This window comes from Triticum aestivum, chromosome 4B (genome assembly GCF_018294505.1).
Source record: "Triticum aestivum cultivar Chinese Spring chromosome 4B, IWGSC CS RefSeq v2.1, whole genome shotgun sequence".
Taxonomy (NCBI): domain Eukaryota; kingdom Viridiplantae; phylum Streptophyta; class Magnoliopsida; order Poales; family Poaceae; genus Triticum; species Triticum aestivum.
In genome coordinates, this window is record NC_057804.1 from 78245978 (window position 1) to 78264104 (window position 18127).

Here is an 18127-nt window from a genome sequence, read left to right on the forward strand (position 1 = left end):
TATTTTGAACAGTGTTTTGCTGCAGTTACCAAGCAGAAAAGAGAACCAAAAACTACCGCATTGATATTTGTCTAGTTTTCCAAAAGAGAACCTGGGTATTGTCTAGCTTTATTTCCTTTCATATTTATCAGAGGTGAAAGGTTCTCAAATTGTAAATGTTTTCTGCATTCATTATGCCCGTACATTCCAGAAACTTGCCATTTCCTTTCATTATGCTACTCGTGCTCTCTTCTGGCTATTGAGCTTGCGCGCTTGGCCGGCGAGGACGACCACGATGCCGTGGAGGGCAGCACCACGGCAACGAGTACGACAGTACCGAGGTGACCGCGCAATCCTCAACCAGACCAAGGAGTACATACTCGCATGAAACAGAGAGCCCGGCGATTTGACGGCCAACCAAATGTAGAGACAATTTACCTGGGGAGAATTATCCATGGGTGGCAGCTACCCAGGGATGAGGCGGGGATTATACCTGGCCATCCCTCGGGCCGGGCCGGGCCTAGCCAATCCCGACGCAAAAAACCCAGGCCCAAGCCTGGCCCGTATGTGTAAAGGCCGGGCCCCTTTGGTAAATCGCAAAAACAGACGGGCCCGGGCCCAGGGCGGGAGCAGCGTCAGGCCGGGTCGGGCTTTTTCGGGCCGGGCTGCCCATGGCCAGGTATAGCGGGGATCCTCACGACTTTTCCCTGTTCACCAAACAAGCCCTTATGGTTGCTAAGAATAAGCTATATAATTCCCTAATTGAGTTAATGCTCCCATAGACCCAGACTTATAGTCATTATCAAGATTAACCATGTATGTGTGCAACAGTCCCGCCTTATATAGTGATACTTTTCATGCACATATGTATAAGCAAGGACATTGAAACTTAGTCAAAAGAAAGATGCAGAATATTCAATTTGAATAGACTAATAAGAGCATGTAGATTCAATGCTGCTCAGCAAAAATTACAACATGTTTCCCACAGCTTCTTGAAAGTGACATTACAACATGTTTGCTACAGGAAAAAATTGAATAGACTAATGATGGTTTCCCACAGCTTCTTGAAAGTGACATTACAACATGTTTTCTACAGGAAAAATTGCAGCAATCCTGACAATTTATCAAGCAGATAGCATAATCACACAGCTGTTGTTAAAATGGTAGTATGAAGGAAAACAGCAACATCCAGGGAAATAACATAATCAAGACTAGTAATAACCGGTTTCCTTAAAGAAGCAATGGCCAAAATATTCCCTCTTTACTATTTGTTGCCACAGCCACTTTTCATTTTCTTTTTCATCACCAACCAGAATACAACTTCTTGCAGATTCATTTAAGAAACAAAAAATCATGCTGGTCCGGGCACAAGCAGGACCTACAGATGCTCTGAATTTCTACCACATTAATGCACAAGTATACACATACAGATCAATCCAATTTCTAGCACAGTAATGCACAAGTATACACCTACCTACTTCATCAAGCTATGTGTATTGTGGAATGCACCTCACTAAACATTGAATGCTCTTCCTCAGTGGTGCAAGTGGAAACTCGGACAGCATCTGGCTAACAGTTTCCCGCGGTGATCTTTATAGACCAGGAGAAGGGCATCCGACTTCTCCAATTGTTCTCTCAGCCGAACCATAACCTGCGCACTCAAAACAGCATTCCAGCCAGACTGGTTGCCAGGGACAGACAAGCCCAATGGACGAGCAATGTCAGCCAAAGCATTTTCCTTTTCCCGAGACACCAGCAGACCAATATCATATAGCGAAGGGAACATGGAGCTCCGACAACGTAGGTAACCACACACTGTCAATGGTATACCTGTTCGGGTGCCGCTGCGCTGCACCATACGACAGAGGCTTGCAATACATTCTGCTCCCTCATAGGTGGCCCATATTATTCTTTCATCATTAATCAGGTTGCATCTGTGAATGAGTTCAACAAATTTTGGAAAGTGAATGTACTTGGCGGCATCAGTGTCAATGGACTCGGATACGTGGAATCTCCACCACCTTCCCATTGGAAGCTGCCCAGTGTAGCTGACAAGAGCTAGTGAGATTTCATAGTGTCCCACAGCAGTGAGTGCCTCCACCATGAGCTCAAAACAACCTTGCAAATGTTCATGGAAGAGCCTGTGACCTAGTGCTGGACTGAAGCAAACATCTACTCCCACAATATAGTAGTTGCTCTGCACTGCTTGTGCAATAACAGCTGCTTCTCTATCAAAATTGTCACGCCAAACCTCGATTTCCTGGAGATTGGCATGTCCCATGGGGAGGGCTTTACTGATGATGTGATCGACATCATATAATCCACAGAGAACCCCCCTCAATGGTTGTATGCTGTCAATTCCGAGGCGCCTCCTCAGCTCAAAAAAACAGTCCAGTGTAAGGAGGGCATCCGATCCACTTGAGTGCCTGTTGCCGGTCCGCTGAACATTGATCTTATCTGCCAACCAGTCAAGACTGCCTGCATCTTTACCAAATAGAATCCTCGACAATACCCGAACATCATAGAGTTGGGGTAGAGAGCAGGTATACCTCCTCATATGTTCAACAAGGGTAGCTGGCAAGAAATTTCTGACCAGATTTAACAGAAATGCGACATCATAGTCTCCCTGGAAGAAAACCCAGGTCACCTCCCGGTCATAAAACCTATCAAACTCATTCAGTAACCAATCCGCTAGCTGTGCGGGAGGGACCCCACCAGTGTTGTGGGCGTCAAGATTATGTTTTTGATTGGTTAGAAACTTGATCGTGTCTTTGTTGTACGGCCGGCTATTGACATCAACTTGCAGATTTATCTCATTCACACGAACTGCTTCAGGGGGGGAGTCGGTATCAAGAGAAATGGCCAGCCCTAGTTGAAGAACATCCCCTCCATTGACCAAATCGCAAACATTGCTATACCACTTAGTCATTGTTCCTGGGCGAACTTGGTTCCCTTCTGTACTCATAAATTCCATATCCAGTGCAATTGTGACACTTCCCTGTTGCAGAAGTAGCCGAAGCCCCTCCAGCTCTTCCTCAGAATTTTCATGCCAGACTGGGCGGATTAGCATCGGGACAGCGCCTGCTGTGCCTGGCAGCGCCTGGCATGTGAGGCCGCGTGCCGCGCTGGGCAGCGATGCTGTCCCGACTTCCTCGTAGGACTGGCACTGGGAATCACTTGTTGTGCCGGGCACTGACAGTGTCTCAGAAGATGAACGGACTGGATAGATGATGTCATGATAATTCCCCGAGTATAATAACAAGATCACATGAACAACAGGAACTCCCTGACCAGTGTAGATATCTTGAGCAGGTCCACCATTCAGATGCTTCACTCTCAGTGGTATCTCTAGGGCTGTTGCCAAAGCCATTACTGCAAGATGATCTGTCCACTCACCACATGGAATGACATTTTGAAAGCACCACTGCATGTAGAGGGGTAATAAGGTAAAATAGGTATCAAGTGCTAGGTGTCAAGTGTACAAGAAAATTTTGGTTGATGTAAGTGTAATCAAAGTGATGTTCGTAAGTACACTGACATCTTGCAGATTATAAGTTTCTCCCAGATCAGCTATTAAAGGCTCGAAGTAGTCACTGTGCGAGCATATCCAGACAGCTGCTACTAATCTGAGAAAAACAAAAACTAACAAACAAATTGCGTCAGAACCATCAAGAAGGGTGAACTGAATGAAACAGTTCAAGACTGTTTCTCTCACTTGGTTGCATTATTGTGTCCGAGTTGAAGAACTCCAGAAGTTTATCCTCACAATAGCTAAAAAGGATGTTAAACTAGTTAGACAGGATGCATTTGGACACAATATTTTGCTACAATCACAGAAATCAAACGTATCAAAAACCTGCTACTTGATGCTGAGGTATCCCTCTGTCTCTTCCATTCCATTACGTTTTTTATCAGCTTCTCAAATGCCTGAAAGAAGCAATGACTCAGATAAGTCACATTTGATAATCACTAACAGCTGGTAGTTTGCACCCAGAAAGGAGTTCAACTAGCAGTTGCGATAATGCTTACAAGATATTATTAAACGATGAAGGATAAACAGATATGCACAAATACAACTAGGTTATCTTGCCTTGGAAGCTTCAGTTGTTGATCATCTACTACAGTAATACCATAATAAGAAACGGCCCATGTGTGTCATACCAATATTTAATGATGCATATAATTATATTCTTCTAGATTATGTTTTCTCATTAGTGGCGTTGATCTGCATAAACATATAATTACAGTGCATTATGTACAATTGGTTGTTAAGGCACAAGGTTTAAGACTGATGGCACGCCAATAGTGTTTAGGTCCTGCAAACGGTAAAACAGAGATAGTGAGATGCCAGAACCAGCTCCAGTTAATCAAGTAGAGTGCAACTTGAAGAGAATCATCCCTTACAAACATGTTTATCTGAGAGAAAAAACAAATATGTAGAAGGCGAGGGCTTACTTTGCGGCTCACAGAAAATCTGGAGGTCCATGTCAGATGTGCATATCTACTAGCTACTCTTTCAATTGCATCAAGGACACGGTCTTCCTCACTTGTATCCTGCCTATCAAGAACTTGCTCCTGTTGTTCATTAGAATAAACAAAGATAATTCAGTAACTAAAGCACTAAACATCCATCATATGCTAAGTACAGGGAGGGCAATTACAAGGTAGGAAAATATGAAGCTCCTGTAGAAACAATCCCCATCTCCACGGACTGGCCTAAATTCTGAGTAGGCCTCCTGAAGGTTCATCACATTCAAATAACCTTGTCCTGACATAGACTGATCAACTGGATCACTGTAATAATGCTCAAGCGCTTCATTCATTGGAATCGTCTGCACCAGACATACAAACAAGGGAATCCATGTTACACTTATTAGAATATGGGAACGACATAACTAAAATGTGACGGCAATTTGTGTTTGGTTCCAGTTTTCCTAGTTCCATGTTATCAAAAAAAGAAGTTCTAAACCAAGCGACCAATAGACATTATCCCTTCATTGAATGGTATCACAAGGTGAACAGCATTACAGGGGGGGTTCAGGATTCATCACAATCCAGAGTAACACAGAATTTAGAATGTAAGACGTTAACATCAAACATCTACAGTACAACATTTAACATTATCAGACGCTAAAAGGATCAAACCTGCCAATTCACATATGCCCCAGTTATCCTCCTTTCTTTTCTTCCAATAATCTGTTCCACGAGAAAATGGTTAAGGTCAGTTATATCTTCAGAACTACAAGGAAACCCCGATCCGAAAAGAAGTCCAACTTCCGTAGACAAAGAAAACAAGAACGATCGAAAATACGAATGACCAATCCAGGAAGAACAAGACAGAACATGTTATCACCTGCTTCTCTGTATCCTCCCATCGACTAACTGCGTTCCCGGAGACAGATGAGTCGACCTCGGCCCCGCAGGAAGAACTGCTGCCAGAGCTCGAACAGGGGTGTGGCGGGGAGTAAATTGCGAGATTCTTGCCCTTTCGGTACGCCACCGCCGCGGAGCTCGGCCCGCCCGTGCCACCGCTGCTTCCGTCTCCGTCTCCGGGCTTCTCGCGGATTTGCAGCAGGGTGGTGCAGCTTCCGACGCGCAGGGTAGCGGGAGGTGGCCGAGAGGAGAGTTCATCGTCTCCGGCATCGGCTGCCGCGGCGCGGGGCGCCCCACTGGCGGAGGGCGAGGAGCAGGACGCAGTGCGCGGCGCCCCATTGGCGGAGGGCGAGGAGGACGCGGCGGCGGTGGACTCAACCGGTTCTTGGTTTAGGTTGTACTTGTCCGGTTCGGCCGCCATGGCGGGCGGGAAGGGGGGAATTCGCCGAAGGACCGGTTCGCAAGAATTCAGCGGAGGAGGACGGGTTCGCAAGAATTCAGCGGAGGAGGACGGGTTCGCAAGAGTTAAATACACAACGCGGTCCTTTGCTTGCTCGTAAAACTCATATTTAGTCCTCGTACTCACAGAACGGAGGCCTACTCAGAATTTAGGCCTACTAGAGAACGCCCGTGCGTTGCAACGGGGTCACATTAACTTTAAGAGTTCAATATTATTTAATATATTCATACATATCAAGTGACATTGGCGACCTTTTTTACCATCAAATTCTCACACACACTCTCTCTCCCCCTCTCCCCTCTCTCTCTAACACACACACATATCCATCTTATTGGATACGCGACCATAATCCATCTATTTCACACAGGCGCTAGTGCATAACAATATAGATTATGTGTATTATATTTGCCGCCACAACTGAGGAATTAATTTCATGTAAATGGGTCAGCCACAGCTCCAAGAATACGTGGAGGAGGTGGCACGGGTCGGCATCGACGCCGTCCGGCGCACGCCACGGGCCCGCTTCCAAGTGCGTCTGCGCGCCGGCCACCCACGCCGGATCCTTCAAGTGCCGCTTCCACCGCACCAACTCCCAGGGCCAGGGAAGCCGCCCTTCTTCGCCCCCTTCACGGCCGCGGCCACCGCGGTGCCGCGGCACCCGGCCTCGCCGTCCTCGTCCCCCGGCACCGTCGCGACCCAGTGACGCAGCCCAAGAATCGACCTCGAGCATCAAGAACGCTCGACAACGGAGAGGGAAGGGAAGATCATATACATGTCATAAGAAAGGGAGTTTATTTACTGCTCCCTCGATGTATTGTTTCCTTTGTTTGGAGATTGATTACCATCCGTGAGTTAAGGTAAGGTTAATGTGATTGAGCGACTTTTCTGAAAATCAATTATTTGTTTTCTAATTAATGTGATTGAGTGATTTAAGGTAAGGTTAATTAATTTAGATTTGATCTTTAGAGATTGTTCGTGATTGATTCTACATTACCAAATAACTTGCACCAGTATGGAAAGTTCTGATCTTTTCAGATTTCTTTCATTGTGTGAGAGGGTGACGCGAAAATAAACCGATGAAGTGGGAGGAGGGGACGAAAAAAATCTACAAAAAAACCAGCGAAGATGGGAGGAGGTAGCAAAAAAATCATAGGAGGTGGGACGAATGACATAATTAGTAAACAATTTCAGCAACAAAAGGATAAACAAATTGGATTTTTAAAACAAAACCTGCACCTGCACAAGTGGCTCACTCTTCACTTTTTGACAAAAAACTTCCGAATAGCAATCTTGGTGAGTGATCTCGACCGGGTTCGATTGGCATGGCGTGTTGTTCCTCTAGGAGTGGGTGCTGAGAGGAAGGATGGTGAACCACCATTGTCAATCGACCGGAGCTGCATCGTCATTTGGATCAGAGCATGGACGAAATCGAGATGGTAGAGGTTGAGGAATTTATAGGACGTGAGGGTTTAGGGTGGGCATCACGAGAACTCACCCATATCTTGAGAGACGGCAGACCCGAGGTGCAGTCATGTTCGTGCTTCAGGGGCTGCCACGTGCTGTCCTCGCCGCCATCGCCTGTCGATGCCACTTCAGCGCCACGAGCATGGGACTGAGGGACGAAGGGAAGAGAAGGGAAGGAAGCGAGCTAATGACGTACCTATGTTTGGTATGTAATACCCTCCATTAAGAGTAGATATTTTCTTAAAATCGGTTATTTTGTTTCCTAATTAATGTTATTGAGTAATTTAAGGTAAGATTAATTAATTTAGATTTGATATTTAGAGATTGATCGTGATTGATTCTTTCACATAAAGACATTACTAAAAATAACTTGCATCGGCATGGAAAGTTATGATCCGTTAAGATTTTTTTCGTTGTGTGAGAGGGTGACGCGAAACTAAACCTGTGGGGTGGGGGAGGGACGAAAAAACCCAGCGAAATAAAACGGTTGAAAGTGGTGGGACGAAAATAAACCGTACGAGGCTACCAACTGCTCCATTAGGAGTAGAGATAACGACGGGAGTTTGGGCGTGTGCGGGACTCGATCGCGGGGTTTTTCTTGGGTTTTCACAGCTGAGGGGGAGGTGGGAGGAAGTACCAAAGAAGTATCAAAAATGACCGGGTGAGGTGGGACGAAAATAATACCCGGAACGCGACCTACCAACTGAGACATTAGGAGTAGAGATCCGTGGAGATGAGGAATGTTGCACTGTGTCTTAATATAAGACCTTTTTTGATACTCCCTTTGTATCATAATAACAATTCAAATGAAGTCTTATATTATGTTACAGATGTTCTAGTATTTTCCAACCTTATAGGTTTGTGTGGTGTATGTATGTATATTTTTGCAAAAGAAAAACACTCATTTCCTAGCAATCACACCAACCGTGAGAACGATGCCAATGTGGACGACATTGTGAACTTGGACACACGCATGAAGCCAGCTAGGCAAAAGAGTTTACTTCGGGATGGCAATAGGGATACTTACAACATCTTCATCCCCATCTATTCCCTATCATCCCATCCTCGTCCCCGTTTACATGACCCGTTTACATGACTGGGGATGAAATTTCCCCATACCCATGCCCCGCTGGGGAAGTGGGCCCGTTAGGGTCCCCATCCCCATAAATAAATACTCATATACATAATATGGCACCTTATAATCAACATACATATATGTTGTTGTCCTTGTCCTGTTAATGCCTATCTAGCATTGACTTTTTGGTCATGGTGGCAGCTGAGGTGAGGATGTGAGATAGGTTTAAGGTTTTTTTTTCAGAGCTTTTTCTTGTTTTCGCAAGTTTGTTTGTGAATATTTTAAGGCTGACCGCAGTACCATAGTTACTAACCGGGTCCCCGGTGGGTATTGGGTCTGGGGAATAGGATATCGTCCCCATCCCCATTGTACCCTATGGGGAATAAAATAGTTTGGTAAATATCCCCATGGGGAAGTTTTTAGCCCATCCCCACCCCCTAATAGATGAAATCCCCACGGGTTTGGCGGGTATGGGGCCCCGTTGCCATCCCTAAGTTTACTCCCTTCATCCAGATATATAGTGCCTAATATGTATTTTGTGATTTACTTTGATCATTAATAGGATCGACAATATGCACATGATTCACTTGATTTCTTCTATCTGTTGTCGGGTGTTTTTTGCTTGCCATCATGACCATTGAGTCTCGCGCATTCAGCTCTAGCAGCAAGAAACTATTGTGTGCGAGTATGAAGCTTCCCATTGTGGATGACAACTGGTACCGGCGTTTCTACAAAGCCCTAAACACACAGTGAATTCGAATGAGTTTGTAGTTCTGTCTTCCCGTTCTATCTTTACTTTCTCCTGATTTGATCCATTATTAATCCTTTTTTATGTATTGTATTATGGAAAATGATGACGTCGGTTTTTATAACTAGATCAAAATGTATGGAGATTATCAGTTGGACTATGGCATAGTGCATTCTTGGAATGTAGATTTGCAACCCAATCCAATGTGTGCAGACAAAGCTAATGCAGGGTGGGTAGAGAAATGAAATTAACCAAAACGGCACAGATATCAATGTTAATGGTAGCTATGTTCAATGATGGAAATGGAATATTAGGTGTAATAAAGTTATCTTGTCTATTGTTAGGACTTGTGCTTATAGTCCTGATCAATGTTGTTGTTAGCCATCTGTAAAATTACCCGCAAAAAGAAAGCCATATGTATAATTGTTTATGAGTCTTGAAGTGGAATACACAATTATATAATGTTAGGGCATCTCCAACGCGGACCCTCAAACCTTCGGCATATGTTCGGACCGAGCGGTCCGGACCCCACAACCCATCCAACGGAGTCCCGCATCCGTCCGCGGACTAGTCCGGACTTCCGTTTTCCCACAAACCGGAACCATACCAGGGGGCTTTGCATGCGAAAGTCCGGTCACTAACCACGTAGGACTCCAACACCCAGACCCCCCTAAAACAAAGACGGAGCCCACGCTCTTGGAGTTGGCCGCATTGTTTCTGCGGCAAAATTACTATTTCTCGACCCTCTCAACTTCCAATGCCACTCTCCACCTCAATTCCCGCCTTTTTTGTCGAAGTCGATGCATAGAGGAGGACTTGTACGAAAAGTTGACGAAGAATGTGGTGTAGGATCCGAAGAAGGCGGTGTCCCACAAGGTCAACTCGGCGACACGGAAAGATCATTGGCTCTGACAGAAGGCAAAGGCGATGGAGGCCAAGAAGCAGAAGGCCGCCGGAGGTGATGGCCGTGGCAGGGGACATGTAGGGGTTGGTCGTAGTGTAGGGCGGAGCCAAGGACATAGGGCTCCGCCGCCAACGTCGTTTATGTAGACGCCGCCCTGGCCTGAGCAATACAAGCCTCCGTACGTCTATGCCGGACAACAGCTCGGTAGGCAGTCCTCGACATATGTCGTCGAGCACGTGCCTTACTGCGATGACGTCAACGCGATGCCGTTGCTTTTTCTTGGAGCCTGCATCGCCGTAGCTAGTCTGGTCGCGGGAGCCGAGTGTGGAGCAAATCGGTGCCCCCACGCAGTTCGTCGGTATGCCTCAAGTGGGCGAGTCGGCGTACAACGACACGGACATGCAGATGTTTGACGTGATCCTTGACGGAGGCAGAGGCTACTAGCCTACTACAAGGACGAGCAGGTGGATGACTTGAGTCCACACAGTCGGGCACGTACACCCAATCCAGCACGTACACACAACAGGTGGCCAATTTAAGGCCTCCTTTTGTTCATAAGATAAAAAATATCACATGAATAGTAAAAGTCATAGAAAATGAGATGATATGTGTCTTAAATTCTTATAGGAAAAGAGATGATATTTGGTTCATATGACATAAATTTTTTTCATCGGTGTTGAGCTAATGTTTTGTCCTTTCAAATGTGAACAATATAAACCAACGTTATATAGAACAAGACATCATTTTCGCGAAAACAAATGGCTCTAATGGAAATTTTCCTACAGTAATTCTATCCTACGTAATTCCTATAAAATTATGTAAACCAAAAGGATACCTAAGTTACTGTTGCTTAGGACAGTCTATGTATGCAAGACTATAAAAGTAAAAGTGAAAACCAAGTTTGCATGAAACTAAAGTGTTAAGGATAGAGATAACAAACACGAAGATTTATCTCGAGGATCAGATTGTTAGCGGGGTCCTACTCCTCGTCTATGGAGGTTTGAACATAGTTGCATAACACCCTAAGTCCTCGATCTTGATTACATATGTTGCCACAAAGTCATGTGCACGGTCTAGGGACACAAAGTCATACTGACATCTATCACAACACAACTTTCAAACACAAAAGGTTATTGTTTCACATTGATTAGATCACATGAAGTAGACGATCTTGGATCATTACGAAACTTCTTGGCTCCTACACAACTTGAAGGCTTCCAAGTACCTAGCCGGTCTATGAGGTGTAAACCCTCCAAAAGTTTTGAGAACTTAAGTTGCCCGGTAAAAAAAAACTTGTTTGTGCCCAACGAGCAATCTTCTCTACTCCCAAACTCTCATATGAAAATTTCCAGGCTTCCTAAAGTTGGAGTACTATTCGAAACATAGGAGTAGATCTGATGGTATTTCACATGCTTGAAAGACTTAACACAAGGTGGGAGATGAACAATGTACCTATAGATTGCATCCAAAAATCTGCGCACGAAATCACGTAGCTCAGAGCTTCCAACAATTATGTCCGGAGGCTCCGAAGTGAGCATATATGGTCACTAATGCATGTGAAACTACCATTCAAGCAGGCTTTGTCTTGGACCACAAAGCGCATAGGTTTTTAAATAATATTAATAATTTCCCCTTAAAGTTGGTAATGCGAGCTCAACAACATGCATGATGATATTGAGCTTTAACAACTGAACACCAAGGTTTTTGTTATTGACTAAAATCTTCATTTGGACACGAAGATGTTTTTTTTTTCAGTGCCAAGTTTACGAGACGATGATTTAGTCAAGTTTGATGTTGGAGAAGTTGTGGTTAAGCAATATTGGATTTTGTTTAGGATAAACAAGATTGGATCAAAGTCTTGAAGATGTTGTATTTTTTAGCAAGCAATTTTAAAAAGTCAAAAATTTCACGATCCACCCCAACATTTTTTGGAACACACATTTTACCCAACACAGGGTACGAGCAAAATGAAAAGAAACAATCCGTACCAAAAAAAAAACAAATGGCATGAAATGAAAAGCCATGTCGGCCCCAAATTGTCCACTTAGCCATCACGACGCCAGTTCGCATTTCCCGCCGCATAGCGAACCACAAGAAAAATGAAAGAAATTTTGTATATCCATTCCAGGCTGAGTCGTCCACCGTGTATTTTTCACAAGTCATGTCGACCTCAAAGCATCCAGCATCTCCGGCATAGAGAACCACAAGAAAATAGGAAAAAACCAACCGTGCCAAGGAAAGAGGAAAAAAGAAAAATGCCCAAGAAGCACGACCAACGATGTCGTGGAGACGTGGACGCACATTCCGTTCCACCTCCATCCACACGCACCCTGGTCGACCAAGAGCTCGCCGCGCTGGCCCACAAAAAAAAACAGCTCGCCGCGCTGGCCCACACGTCAGCTACCAGCAGTGCAGCACCCTGGTCGACCGAGAGCTCGCCGAGCTGGCCCACACGTCAGCGACCGGTGCAGGTGAGGTAAGAATTTGAGTCCGTTTTCCATTTTTCCTTCGAGCGGCGACGAAATGCAGTCCAGCTTTTGTTTGCTACCCACGCACGCGGCCGCGGGCCCACGGCCGGAGGAGCTAGAAAGACCTATCGCCACCAGGCCCGGTCCCGACTCCCGAGGGAAAGGAATCCAGCAAGCCAGCCAGGAGCGCGCCCCCACCCGCCGGCGACGGCAACGGCCACATGCCGACCGCCTCCTGCCTCCGCCCGCCTCTCCGCAGCGGCCGCTCCGCCGCGGCGCGCCTCGGATTCCCTCCCCCGCCTCCCCCGGCGCAGCTCTACCCGGCGGGGCTGGCGATTGGGAGCTGGCGGAGGAGGCTCGCCGGGGTCGGGGTGGCGGCCTCCTCCGCCTCGCCCTTCGACGAGCTCTACGCGCGGGGAAGGCCCATCCACGGAGCCTCTAAGGTGGGCTCCCTCCCCCTGACCTTACCCTCCCTCGGTCGCATCGCCCAGCCCACTTTTTCCCCAGAATTGAATAGTCTGGTTGCTTGTACATATTGAGTTTATTATTATGGGAACTGTTTGGTTCGTCATGAGATTGAGATTGTGATGCTCTGATGTGGCGGATGGAGCGTCCGCGTGCGGCTAGTAATATTTTGGTTACTAGATCATCTATCGGGGTCAGCCGCCTCTGTTAATTAATCATTATTAATACTTGTGAATAAGATGAGGTTCTTACCATCTGAAATTTGGTGTAGTCCGATGAGATGCTTGAAGCTGGTGAATTGTTGATCGGATTAATTGAGAGATCATAATTCGATGCTTCCACCTTTTGTTGCTGCCAGTGTGAGCTCGTGTCAATTTTGTACAGAAAGGGACAATTCAAAATACTCTTGAGTGTTCTGCAAGAGTGGGCACAAGTAATAAAGTTATAGTCCTAGTATTCTAATGTCGCTTGCCCACCGTCATCCTCAGGACTGGTCATCCTGGCAATGGATCTGCTGCTCATCGTCATTCTCAGAAACAGGTCTAAAGAATGGCAAGTCATGATCTTGCTAAAAGAGAGTTAGCTACTTGCTTTTCCTGGGACTCTCCCGTTTTGAATGATGTAGCAACACTTCAGATCTTTAAAATTGGGTTAACTTATGGATTAGATGGGTTTGAGTTGTATGCATCTGAAATACTTTACACGCACATCACAACTTGGCTGGTACGGGTGAATCATATATATCATATATACACTTAAGTAGTTGATCCCCACTATTTCTATTTATCTCAATATGCACGCATGCCACCTCATCGACCTTATTACTTCTATTTCTCATTTTCTCTCAACATGCATGAGAAGTGCTACAGAAAATTGTTTAATTTTATTGTTCTACCTTTACACCCGAAAATTGTTTGATTGTGTTCTGATTGTTTGATTTTCTTCTTCTAGGTTCTAGGTTCTTGAGATTGTATAGTCACTCTGCACTCTACAGTGCATTTTAATGACTATGTGTTTGATTTCCTTGTAGAAATCTACCTTGTGGAATTTGATCCAAGATATAGAGCCTTTGGATCTTAGTGTCATTCAGAGAGATGTTCCTCTTGAAACAGTTGATGCAATGAAGAGGACCATCTCTGGCATGTTGGGTCTGCTTCCATCTGATCAGTTCCGTGTTGTTGTAGAAGCCCTTTGGAATCCATTTTTCAAGTTATTGGTATCTTCAATCATGACTGGGTAAGCTCTCTGGTTGAGAAAGATATTTTCTTATTGATTGCACGTGGGTTTTCTGAGAGTTGGTTGCTTCATCAGGCACATGAATTTTCTTTTGCTATTTTTTCAAAAATAGATGACAATCAACAATGACCATCTTGAGGAAGTGTATGGCAGACTACACGTGAAACTGAAAAACTTACTATTCGTTAGTAAAGAATAATAGCATTTGAATCTGGAAAACGTAGCCAAGTTTGTAGTAGTGGTACAGCCATAGCATGCTATGCATTAAAATATAAGCACCATAATATCTTGGGAATGCGTTTGAATGGTGTTTGATCTTTCATTGTTGGAAAGTGACAATTCTTGGATGTATCCATGCTGTGGTGATTTCCTGATTTTTCTTCCATCCTGCAAGTATACATTTGTTTTCTCAAACCGTTCATTGTTTATGTTCTTTCAGTGTGTTCAGGTTCATCTGTTCCGTTTGGTTAATCACTAATGTGGTGGTATTGATAGCTTGGGCCTATTTTTCACTCCCTCCGTTCCATAATTCTTGTTGAAGTCGTGATTTTCTTATTAGTGCTGCTGAGTTGGTTGTCACTTGCTAATCACTCACAATTTTCACTGTTTCGTTGAGAAATAAAAACTAGTTACCTGCCCTCGTCTTTTTTAGCCTGATAGTTACCTACTTGACTATGTTTTAGAATTTTGGCCTGGAATTTCGGTGTATCTATTTTCAGTATTGTCGATATGAGTTGCCTGGAGATATAGATAAGAATTCCTTCCTTTGCCGGTAAATGCATAGGAATCAGGTTAATAGAACTGGAACAGTTTCAGCCTTCCTCTTGAATTGAGCTACTATCAAGGACATCATTCCTCTGTGATAGCTTTTTCTTTCCGAATAGTTCCCATGTGATAGCTCCTGTTACATTTTTTAAAAATTGGCTATGTTACAGTTGGGTTATTGCACCTATTTCTCAGTACTAGCATAATGCATGTGCGTTGCTACGGAACTACAAAATAGTTGAAGTTGCATTCGATTAGCAGTATACAACCAATGGACTTGAACACTGCAAAGAAAAACTCAAGCAAGCCCGCAACACTGCACTGTGTAACTGCACTGCCATGGGAGCACTGACATGTACTTATAAAATACTTTCTCATTCAAAACATGAGTGAGGTGGTCGCTTGCTGGTTTGATTGAGCTGGGTGTACATACATGTGTGCGCTTCGAGGCTTCCCAACGGCATTATTTTTTACTGTTTCGTCTATAAAAAAAAATCAAACCAGAGGGGTCTGATGGGTTCTAGATGGGATGGGATGGAATGGGGAGTGAACTCTTCCAAACCGGGAGGGGTCTGGTTGGTTCTAGATGGATGAGGGAGATTGGGATGGAATGAGGATTGAACTTACCGCTCCCACCACCAACTCCAATTTATAAGGTAGTAGAGATTTTGAACGAGTTTGAACAACTGTTTGTAGTCTTTGTTTTGTTTGTGAAGTGATTTATATTAACATTTGTCTTCAAAGCACAGCGGACATGTATTGATGTACTACAAGGCTGTAGTGCTTACTTCATTTCTTCTTGCAGGTATACTCTACGTAATGCTGAATGCAGGCTCTCTTTTGAAAGGAACCTAGAACTTTCTGAAGAAGATGCTGAATGTGAGAAAAGAGACATGACTGAAGATAATCTTCATGATATCAATTTGGGTAGGCCTGTTACAATTTTCAGATTATCGGAAGACGACATGCCCCAGGACTCTGGAAAAATTGACGAAGAACCATCTGGTGAGAGTATGGGAGAAATGTTAAGTAACTTAACACCCCAAGCAGAAGAGCAGATTATTCGGTTGCAATCTCGTTTGGATGCGATGAAAAAGGTAATAGTCTCAAATCATATGTCCTGATCAGGAATATTCAAATAATCACGAACAAGCTTCTTTCGGTTTATTGGTTATTGTTTTTATCATGTACCTGGTTATATTGCCTGATTCATTATTTAGGACTCCCTCCGTTCCTAAATATAAGTCTTTGTAGAGATTTCACTATGGACTACATACGGAGCAAAATGAATGAATCTACACTCTAAAATGCATCTACATACATACGTATGTGGTTCATAGTGGAATCTCTCCAAAGACTTATATTTAGGAACGGAGGGAGTATGATTTTGTTTATTACCATGCCTTCTGTTTCCTGCTGTAAATGACTATTGATCAAATATAAATTTTTAAAAATGTCTGCAATATATCTATGTCTGTAAATGACTGTTGATCAAATATAAATTTAAAAAAAAAGTCTGCATATATCTATCTTGTTAGGCCCGTGAATCAAATATTGGCTTCTGCTGCCATTGGAACTTTACAGGTTCATCCCAACCATGTACTCTACTTTTACAATTTTCTTGTTAAACATACATGCTAAAATCATCTTTAACTTGTATTTGTATTACTGAGAACTGATCTGACACCAATTGAATTTCATTTCGATCCGCTGTATTGCTATGCACTGAAGTCTGCTGCTTTGTGCAGCTTTTGTTGTTGTAAAGTTCTTAAGTGCTATATTTATATGACGGCCACCACTTTGTGCAACTGTTTCTGTGGAAATCCTCGTTGATTATTTTGTGGCTGATGATATGCATTGTGCCTGTTGTGTTCAAACCTGAAGGTTTATTGTTTTATAATCTTGTAGGAGTTACATGACCTGAAGAGGAAAAATTCTGCCCTTCAAATGCAACAGTTTGTTGGGGAAGAGAAAAATGATCTGCTAGACTATCTAAGATCCCTAACACCAGAGAAGGTATGTACATCTCAACAGCTTACTGATGACTAACTGCTCTTGGTACAAACCCCAAGCAACAAAGAAAATCCAGAGATTGGTCCTAGGTTTCTTTACAGTGGCATGGCATGACTAGCTGTTGTGCACAGGTTGCTGAACTCTCGGAATCCACCTGTCCTGGTGTGCAAGAGGCTATCCAGTCTGTTGTGCATGGTTTGCTTGCTACTCTTTCCCCCAAGGTACACTCGAAGTCTCCTCCACCAGTAGAGAATGCTGGGGGAGCCCTAAATTGTGGGGGTGAGGACGATGACTGTGCAGAGCTTGTCGAGAATACTTCCCTCCCGTTTCAGCCCCTAATATCTGTCCCACGTGATTATCTTGCACGTTTGTTATTCTGGTAAATACAAATCAGATTCGTTATGCTTTGTTTGATTTGGCCTTTCCTTTCTGTTCATGGCCAACTAGTGATCGACATTGCATTCTGCTCAGGTGCATGTTGCTGGGTCACTACATCCGAGGTCTGGAATACCGGTTAGAGCTGGCACACCTTCTCAGAATATCTAGCGACGTGGGGTCTTTCCCCATTGATGACGATCATTTTATTTGAGAAAGCTTCGCTGGCTTATTGAGATCCGTCAGCGAAGAGGATGAAAATGCACTGGCCAAGAGGCCGCAGAAGTTGCTGTTTGGGGCATTTCCTGACAATGAAACAGGGAGTTCTGGGCCATAGCTCCTGTTGTAGTTCTTGTAAAGTCGGAACGAAGGCGTTCGGGTGTAAAGTTAGTGTTACATATCAATGTGAACAATATATTTTATTTCCTTCTATTTATTGTGTCGTATACAAAATAAACATGTTGCTCTTGCTGCTAATCTCGTGGTAGCATGGTGGATACTGGGTATTAGGCATCCTTTGTACTCATATGTTGTATGTATTTGTCTAATGTTTATCACGTGAATGATATTATATTGTCGAGTCTTATCAAGGTTCCTGGACGTGTGTACTGCCCTGTTATATCACAGCTCTAGATGAGTGGTTCTTGATGAAGGTAAGTAGTGTACAGTCTGCCTTTAGTATATCTTGTACTCCCTTCGTTCCATCTTACTTGCCACTCAAAAGGATATATCTAACATTGAAATATGTTTTGATACATCTGTTTGAATCCGAACAGATGTATCTAGCATAGAAATATGTTTA

The 18127-nt window shown here is 44.1% G+C and overlaps 2 protein-coding genes across 2 annotated transcripts; one reads left to right on the plus strand and one right to left on the minus strand.

Moving 5' to 3' along the window:
* Positions 1–1364: 1364 nt before the first annotated feature.
* LOC123091128 (uncharacterized) lies at positions 1365–5832 on the minus strand. Its single transcript, XM_044512531.1, has 8 exons — positions 5333–5832; positions 5125–5175; positions 4641–4811; positions 4435–4554; positions 3836–3906; positions 3695–3750; positions 3518–3621; positions 1365–3403 (listed from the first exon to the last, which is right to left on the minus strand). The coding sequence occupies exons 1-8, from the start codon at positions 5771–5773 to the stop codon at positions 1514–1516; spliced, it is 2904 nt and encodes a 967-aa protein (XP_044368466.1). The 5' UTR covers positions 5774–5832; the 3' UTR covers positions 1365–1513.
* A 6747-nt stretch (positions 5833–12579) lies between these two features.
* LOC123091129 (uncharacterized) lies at positions 12580–17915 on the plus strand. Its single transcript, XM_044512532.1, has 6 exons — positions 12580–12914; positions 13967–14172; positions 15743–16034; positions 16846–16953; positions 17082–17329; positions 17422–17915. The coding sequence occupies exons 1-6, from the start codon at positions 12693–12695 to the stop codon at positions 17537–17539; spliced, it is 1194 nt and encodes a 397-aa protein (XP_044368467.1). The 5' UTR covers positions 12580–12692; the 3' UTR covers positions 17540–17915.
* Positions 17916–18127: the final 212 nt, after the last annotated feature.

Bases quoted from the DNA above. Each gene is read 5' to 3' on its own strand.
- LOC123091128 (XM_044512531.1), bottom strand. From the start codon at position 5,773: ATGGCGGCCGAACCGGACAAGTACAACCTAAACCAAGAACCGGTTGAG. The intron at 3,907-4,434 runs GTAAGCCCTCGC...TGCTTCTTTCAG, and splicing joins GATTTTCTGTGAGCCGCAAA to GCATTTGAGAAGCTGATAAA. The intron at 3,751-3,835 runs GTTTTTGATACG...CATCCTTTTTAG, and splicing joins ACCTCAGCATCAAGTAGCAG to CTATTGTGAGGATAAACTTC.
- LOC123091129 (XM_044512532.1), top strand. From the start codon at position 12,693: ATGCCGACCGCCTCCTGCCTCCGCCCGCCTCTCCGCAGCGGCCGCTCC. The intron at 16,954-17,081 runs GTATGTACATCT...TGTTGTGCACAG, and splicing joins GATCCCTAACACCAGAGAAG to GTTGCTGAACTCTCGGAATC. The intron at 17,330-17,421 runs GTAAATACAAAT...CATTCTGCTCAG, and splicing joins CTTGCACGTTTGTTATTCTG to GTGCATGTTGCTGGGTCACT.